The 8686-nt window shown below is 34.5% G+C and overlaps 1 protein-coding gene across 1 annotated transcript; it reads left to right on the forward strand.

Moving 5' to 3' along the window:
* Window positions 1-1246: 1246 nt before the first annotated feature.
* Window positions 1247-3397, forward strand: LOC125647583 (neuromedin-U receptor 2-like). The gene has a single exon (XM_056142699.1). The coding sequence runs from the start codon at window positions 1425-1427 to the stop codon at window positions 2328-2330; it is 906 nt and encodes a 301-aa protein (XP_055998674.1). The 5' UTR covers window positions 1247-1424; the 3' UTR covers window positions 2331-3397.
* Window positions 3398-8686: the final 5289 nt, after the last annotated feature.

The following is an 8686-nucleotide window of genomic DNA, read 5'->3' on the forward strand; positions in this document are numbered from 1 at the left end:
ATCAATGACAAGCACTACGCTCTCTCTCTCTCTCAAAATAATTACCAATCCCACAATCATAAGCGTATGTCAAAACTGAAACAACGAAACGAAAATCCCATTATATATATATACATATATATATAAAGCACGGAAATAGCAATGAACTCTTAAATGAACATAACTGCCCTAAGTGATGAAATATTTTAATATAAAGCACAGAAAATTTCACTTTATTTGGATACCCACTTCCGCCCCTACCCGGGGTTGAACTCACGACATGCGGAACCAAATCTCCTAGCAGCATTTGACCAGCGTGCTAGACCGCTCGACCATCTACGCAAGTCAAACACTTGTATATTTTCAAAAAACTGTAATTTTAAATAATTCAGTACAATCTGGGCTGTATGGAAAAATATTTTTGATTAATGCCTTTCCTCTCTTTACTTGGTACTGTCAACCTTATTGTGTTATTATAACTAAACTATGTGTGTGAATGTATGTATGAATGTTATCAAATACTAAAATTTGCAAATTAAAAAAAACAACACTTGCTTTCGATGTCGATGGCATTCTCGTCATGCTGTCACACGCTACACGGTCATTGGGAATGGAAATGGGATACAGTTATTTAACGTACATTTAAGAGGATCATACATGATACACATTGCATTTGAAATATATATATATATATATATATATATATATATGAACAAATAATAAATGTAGCCTTGTATTTATAAAGATTCAAATCATTTTAACATCATTCAATTTGTTTTTTCGTATAACGCCAAATAAATATAATGCCAAATTATCATCTTCGAGAAATATCTGCGAATGTTCTAGTGTGTCTGAGGGGGTACATGTACATGCGCGTATCGGAGGTAATTTATCACCAAGAACTGAACCATCATTTGATGTGTCAAAACGTAAACGTCGGTGATATCGAGACATTGTCTCAAATAAGATTAGATTCCTACTTTCCATAAATCATATTTTCCATCAACATTCGCTAAAGATCTTAAGTTATATCTACTTTATATACTTTGATGCCGCTTCCTTTGAAAGAAAATTCCCAAATCAATACGAATCAATATGTGAATAATTGCAAAAAGATGACTATCAATTATGTCTCATCGTGAAAACACCCCACACAGAAAAAGTGTTCACTCACTCGGAAGTCATCTGATCGCTAGCATAGTCTAAAGCAAAACATGTACGTCATTCGACGCCCAATCACGTGACAGATCCATTCTCAGTAGAACATCTTCATCAAACTACTGCAGCGAGAAAAATCCAATTACTGAGTTGATGGGAAACGCTTAAGATGGTCCTATTAATTTACTTGACATGTGCATCACTTCTTCTTGATGGAAATCCTAAATGGACTTTATTTTTATTTCTAACTATTTAATTCTCGGAGACTGAAAGCGAAAGGAGCAAAAATGGAGAGTGATACTATCGGAAAAGCAACTCTGAATTTAACTTTGAATTTAACGAAGAATTTTTCCGGATCTCTCAAGTCTCCCCCGAAAGTACCCTTTACCTGGAAATTAATATCGTCCATCATTTTGGTCACCGGATGTGTGGGGAACGTCTTGACAATTTTTTCGATATTCAGAGACAAAAATTTAAAAACACCTACCTACATTCTGATCGCTTGTATGGCCATAGCTGACTTGAGCGCAATCATCGTTCGCTTCATTATTCTCCTTTGGAACGTTTTCCTACCGGATGTTCTGCCAATGCCAGAAGAGTTCGAGTTGATTTCCGCTGGAGTTGGCATGGTGGTTGTTCAGAGTTCTTGCTTACATGTTGTCTTATTTGCATATGTTCGGTATACTCTTCTCGTACACCCTCTCTGGAGTCGGTTTGCCATTACCTCCGAGCGAGTTGTGTACGCTTCCTTGGCAGTTTGGGGTTTAAGTTTCTTTCTTGGGACCCTCTATGGCATGTTCGGACTTGTCATCACTAAGGAATTCGATATACTCGTTCTAGAAATCGTGTATATTTCCTATTTAATAACAGCAACGATGATACCCATTGCTATCTTACACGTTCTTAAGATCCATCGGTTGAAGAAATCACGAACTCATGAGTGCACAATGATTACCAAAAGGATGACACTAATTTCAGGAATTGTCATACTGGTCCAAATCGCTGCAATGGTTCCTGTCGCCGTTAAGGTGATCGTATTATTGTTTCAGGGAATGCCCAATAACTCGGATGTGACGGACTTGATCGTTCATCTTATGCTTAGTGTAGGCAACAGTATAAATCCCGTCATTTATTTCATGATGTCAAAACCTCAACAAAGACACTGGAGTCGATTTCATTTGTGTTTTTCATAATTCTGTGTGTAAAAGTAGGTACAAACAATGATAATTTATGTTTTATCGTTCTTTGTAAAAGTTATATTTTCACATTTAGAATATTACAGATATGAAATTGTACATATTTTACTAGTTTTATGAATTTCACGAATGCAAATCGCGGGGTGTACAGAAAAGCACAACTTCATAAGCAAAGTGTTAGTAAAAGTAATCAGTTTATCCTACATGGCGTAAAAAAGTCACTCATCGATATAAGATATACAGTATCTTACAAAACTATTACAAAAAGTAATCAGTTTATCCTACCTGGCGTAAAAAAGTCACTCATCGATATAAGATATACAGTATCTTACAAAATTATTACAAAAAGTAATAATTCTGAGAGACAAAATTACCTTCATTATTAGCGTGTTGGGAATTATGAAAATAATATTGCTTCATTATCAGATCACAGCGGACCACTTTTATTCTATCCTGAACACTGTAGAATTGGTTTCGTATTAGGACAACCAGTAAAATATCTAGACTTGTCACTTTTTTTCTCCATAAATTTGAAGCTACATGTTTTGCCTGCATCCTAGAAAGTGCAATTACGATCGAATAATGCATTGTGCTGATGTAGAATTTATCGTCTGTGCGGAGCAGGACGTGTTAATTGTTAAATTTGTACATTACCACCCGCGGTAAAATAATAAGGAGAATATGGGAGGAGAATCCATATTCTCCTCCATTTAGCAGGTTGGAATTCACATATCTGCCAATACAAATTATAAAATTAATTTGAAACAAACAACAGCTTTGGGAAAACGGTCACCTACATGAATTTTAAAGCTCGCTAAAACATTTTATGTATTTGACACAGAATGAAGAACAATACAAAATAAATTATACTGAAATTACAGATGTTTAAAAAATATATCTTATACCCTTCTTCAAGCAAATCCAGATTGATATAAAACTGTCTGAAAATTTTCCGGTCTGGGAAGTGAAAGATTGATTGATTGATAAAGACAAGGCCAGCTGCCAGAGATGGCCCCAGACTATATGTGATTTCTTTACAAGCATAATAAAAATGTATTGCACTTCGCGAAGTGCATATACTAGCACTTGTACTCTGTTTCTAGTTCTATATACAGAATGTTTCATCTGAAAATATGTATAACTTATATAACTTCTCTATTAACATTTCTACTTAGGGAATAAACGCATTAGATATTTGTTCCCTTTACTGACAAGGTAAGAAGATTAACATGAAATATAATATTTTTTGTATTTATTTCTACTTTAATTTATCGAATGGTAAAAGTGTTCTGTTATGAATTGGAACGTTTGTAAAACATGGAAGCGTTGCGTTTCTCAGTATTTCCTAAGTTGAGAAATTTTCTAATGTCAAATCTTCTGGCAGGTCAGTGGAATGAACAGGCGTAAATATCAGAAACACGACCTGGGTTATCATTGTGTGTATTTTGACTGGAAGTTTAAAGCACTTGGTACACGAAAAGTTATAATGATAGCATCGCAAATATTATCAAGATAATATCCTTACAACTAACAACGAACGTTATTGGTGTTGGAGAAATACTTCGTTGTATTTCGTCTACTTGTAAAGAAAAGGGTATTAACATCACACACACACACACACACACACACACACACACACACACACACACACACACACAGAGAGAGAGAGAGATAGAGAGAGAGAGAGAGAGAGAGAGAGAGAGAGAGAGAGAGAGAAAGAGAGAGGGGGTGGAAGCCTCTTGTAAGATACATCGGTATTTCAGGTGCAATAATTTGCCTAAATGAAAATAAAAGATGTTTTTTTTACAAAGTTCGATATAACATGATAAACACATTAAGAAAATTGTCTATTTACATGTATATTGAATATCAATTTGGTTATCTAAAATGTTGCTAACACAATGCGTTGATCAATAGTATTTTAAGGTATCACGTCCGTCGATTAAACCCACTTATCTAAATGGTTGAGGGTTACCGTGCACTTAAACTTCTCACTTATAATCCCCATCATTCCCATCATATTCAATAGTTTGAGCTCTCTAACCTTAGTTTGTAATTATTTATTTACTTTTGCTAAAATAACCTCAATTTACCAGTTTGAACTAATTGCCCGTAAAATCTTTGGAATCTTTCAAACAATTCAACATTCCTTATAACAACACTGCATGTAACCTTTGGCCGACTGAGAATTAAACCTTGTTATAACTGCATGTAAGTGAAGCCTTAATTTGTGATTGTATTGGGTAGCTTAAGCATCTTCTTGTGTCAAACAGCCTCAACTTTTCCATCGCTCTACACAGCTGCCTTTAGATTGTTTAGTCTGCTAGATTCCTATTGTTTTACACAAATGTGATGCTTATCCAAACCGTCTCACTCTAAACCTCTGACTGTTAGGCTTAGCCTAAACTTCTCGCTGTAATGCTTAGCCTAAACGTCTCACTTAAAGTTCTTACTGCAATGCTTAGCCTAAACTTCTTACTGCAAAGTTTAGCCTAAACTTTTCACTGCAATGCTTAGCCTAAACTACTCACTACAATGCTTAGTCTAAACTACTCACTGCAATGTTTAGCCTAAACATTTCACTGCAATGCTTAGCCTAAACATTGCACTGCAGTGCTTAGCCTAAACTTCTCGCTGTAATGCTTAGTCTAAACATCTCACTGCAATGTTTAGCCTAAGCATCTCACTGCAATGCTTAGCCTAAACTTCTCGCTGTAATGCTTAGTCTAAACTTCTCGCTGTAATGATTAGCCTAAAAGTCTCACCTAAACTTCTTACTGGAGTGCTTAGCCTAAACTTCTCACTGCAATGCTTAGCCCAAACTTCTTACTATAATGATTAGCCTAAACTTCTTACTGTAATGCTTAGTCTAGAAACGTCCCCCTGTAATAATTAGCCTAAACATGTCACTGTAATAATTAGCCTAAACCTCTCACTGTGTAACTTAACATACTCGCCTCACGGTAGTAATTAGCCTAAACTTCTCGCAGTAATGCTTAGCCTAAACTTCTCAATATGATACCTAGCCTAGGCGCATTGCCGTATTTCATAGCCAGATGTTCCATTATTATCACATCTTATGCCACATTATTATCATTTAGCCGTAGCTAACTGTTTTCTTATTGTATCTAAGCTATATACAAATATGTAGCCTAAACAACTGTTTTGTATAGCCTGAAAGTCCTTCTGCGTGTGTGTGTGTTAAACAACGCCTAAACGGTTGCATATCTAACATATTCTTAACAAACTCTTTTTGCATCACATTATCTAATAATGTTTAATGTACAACTGCATGTTGCCTATTCCACTTTCTTGTATTCTTCTGAGTTCTTGCCTAATCCAGCTCGTGGTGTACTTCAGTCTTGTACAGCTGCCTGTCCCCTAATCCAGTTTCTTGAGTACTTCATGGCTTTCACTTTTAAATGTTCATGTACATTGTACTATACCCATTGAACATTTTAGCTTCATTGTATATTGATGTAAAGCACATTACCTAAACTGCTTTTGTATCATATTGCCAAAATTAAACAGGCTTTGTCTTATAGTGCATCGTAGGACATGCCCCTAAAGTATCACTCTATCCTTTTTGTTTGCTGTTTATTTACCGAATGGGCACAATTTGTGTTAATTGCTCCACCACACATATATGTAGTCACAAAAGTGAAAAAGAATGGAGTTGATGGCTCGGACAGTGAAACCTCGCTATAAATTTCGCTATATTATGCAGATTAACTTATGTTTGCAATTTAGGATTGAATTTTTCTCGATAAACTTTTTTGGAAAAGTTAACGAATACTAATGATCATTTTTAACTTTATTTTATTGATTGTGACATGCAAAATATTTCAACGCATATCTGCCATCAATCTACAACAACATAGGGTTGTTGAACTTGCATAGGTGAATATTGGTGCAAGTTGGGTGTGGATGCACGAGCTTGTTTGAAAACTCAACAAGTGCCAATATAAAATTCTAATAACTCCATTTTTATATTGTTAAAGTATATCTTGATATGTGTTGATAATTTTATCAAGTTTCTCGGTAGTTCTAGGAACTGAAACATTAGAATACGTTCAATATCTCAATAACGCTCGTTTGAAACGTTCGGCAATTTATACCGAATCTATATGCTAACGAAATATTTTAAATTAAAAAATCTAAGAATAACATTTGCTGGAACTTAACGGTAAATCATAATTAATTGATAATTATTAGATAGAACATCTAAACTGGCTACTAGAGGTTAACAATTAATACAATTACAGCTAACAAAAACAACACATTCACGTTTCAGTCCGGATCCAATTATTTCACGAATAGTTGTCGTTCGGTAATGATCAAGGTATGTAAGCTACAATTCTCTAGAATTTAGAACAGCTTATTACTACCAACTGATTGGCTGTATGATATCGTTTGTCGGGTTACGCTGCCTGTTGCGATTCCAATGTTCTAATCAGGTTTTGTAAACTAGAAAGTTTACAACTTACATCATTTTATATATATATATATATAATTCAATAAAAAAGCAGGAAAATATACAGTTCCAAAATATATTTAAATATATTTTGGAACTGTATATTTTCCTGCTTTTTTTATTGAATTATTTTGACTGTGTGATATCAACTCTTTCTATTTGGATTATATATATATATATATATATATATATATATATATATATATATTTAATTAATTGATTATCACATGTATCGTTTAGATCCTAGGGGTAAACGTAAGGTTGGGTGTTATAATTGTTTGTTTGTGCTTTATATATATATATATATATATATATATATATATATATATATATATATATATATCTGCAACTAATTATCAATCGTTTTACATTTACACTGACGTTAAGAGGAACATCACAGGGAGATAATGAACTGAAATCTAATTCTGATAATCCCATTTTCTGTGCCCGTGCGTAATGGAGTCTCTGTATGTGACATTTTACGGACCTGTCGTGAGACATCTGTACATCTTAACCTCGCTCGCAGAGAGACAAAGATCAACTTTATTGCGAGGTTCCTCCGATATGAGACCGCAGACGGAATCTGGAACAAAACGGTCATATCAAGCTTTCCAATTAGTAATACATTGTCGCATAAATGGTTTTGTGAAAACCAATTTGTTCAGTTTGATAAATCACGTCTTAGGGTATAAAATTCGAACCGAATCTGGTCTTGGATTTGAAAGCGATTGCAGTTTGTTCTAACAAGTAATTATGGAAATAATTTGGATTCTGAGTTAAAGACTTTGGCTAATGGTTGATAAAATAAATCACATGGTAGGCGAAAAATACGGTCATGACCAAACGCCTGTATGGTTAACTAATTTTGAGATATAAACAAGAATCCTGTACACTGTAGAACCGAAGAGAAGAAACTGTACTCATCATATACATGTACTTCAAGTTCTTTCGGTGCTTTTTTGCTTGTTGCTGCTGCTGTTGGGTTTGTTTATTTTTTTTTTGGGGGGGGGGGGGGGGTTGTTGGGTTTCTTTTATTTGTTCGATTTTTTTGTTTCCATATCAGATAACAGATATTGACTTTAATGAGGTCAATCGAAAATTTAGCTACCAGAGAAGTGCAATATTCTCCTCGCCCGGAAAGTGAGATGAATACTATGCTTTTAGGGTAACCATATCATCGCAATGATATATTAATAATTGTTTTATCACATGATTGAATAATTCAAAATATCGAAACCGGTTACTTGCGCCAAAGAAGAGATCCCTGGTCGCTCATTTTTGTTTACAACCAGTGTGCAGGACCGAGTGGAAAATGATTAGAGACTCGAGTTTTTGTTTATTTATGATTAAAGAATTTAAAACATTGAAACCAGCTACTATACCTTGCCCTACGATACCTAGACGGCCATTTTTGTTTACAGCTAGAGTCCAAGTGATTAGATACGCGAGTTTTCGTTGGACCAAAATAGGAGACAGTTGTATCAATTTGGGAATTCCTTATTTATTTTTTGGTCCGATGATGGGAAAATCGAATGTCATATTCACCTCGAAGAAACGTGGGGGTGAACATAACGTTCTATTTTTATGCTAGGCTGTTGGATCTCAGCCAATCAGAAAACGTAGAATTATTCAACATTTCATATAATAAAGCGTGAATTGCTGTCATATTCTTTTAACCATTGATAACTATATATGCATTGTATAGTTTACAAAAATGCGATTTACGTGGTGCTTAATCATTGTTGTTTCTTAAAATGAAAAAGCGGTTACTTCATTTGCAAAGACACTTTCCTAGTATGAATACCGGTACTAAATCTAGAATTCATTATTACAACCTCACCATTGAAAACTTTGTATCAACTATAAGTAAAGTCAAAAT

The sequence above is a fragment of the Ostrea edulis genome, chromosome 6, assembly GCF_947568905.1.
Source record: "Ostrea edulis chromosome 6, xbOstEdul1.1, whole genome shotgun sequence".
Classification (NCBI taxonomy): domain Eukaryota; kingdom Metazoa; phylum Mollusca; class Bivalvia; order Ostreida; family Ostreidae; genus Ostrea; species Ostrea edulis.

Coding starts and splice junctions, on each gene's coding strand:
- LOC125647583 (XM_056142699.1), top strand. CDS start 1,425: ATGGAGAGTGATACTATCGGAAAAGCAACTCTGAATTTAACTTTGAAT.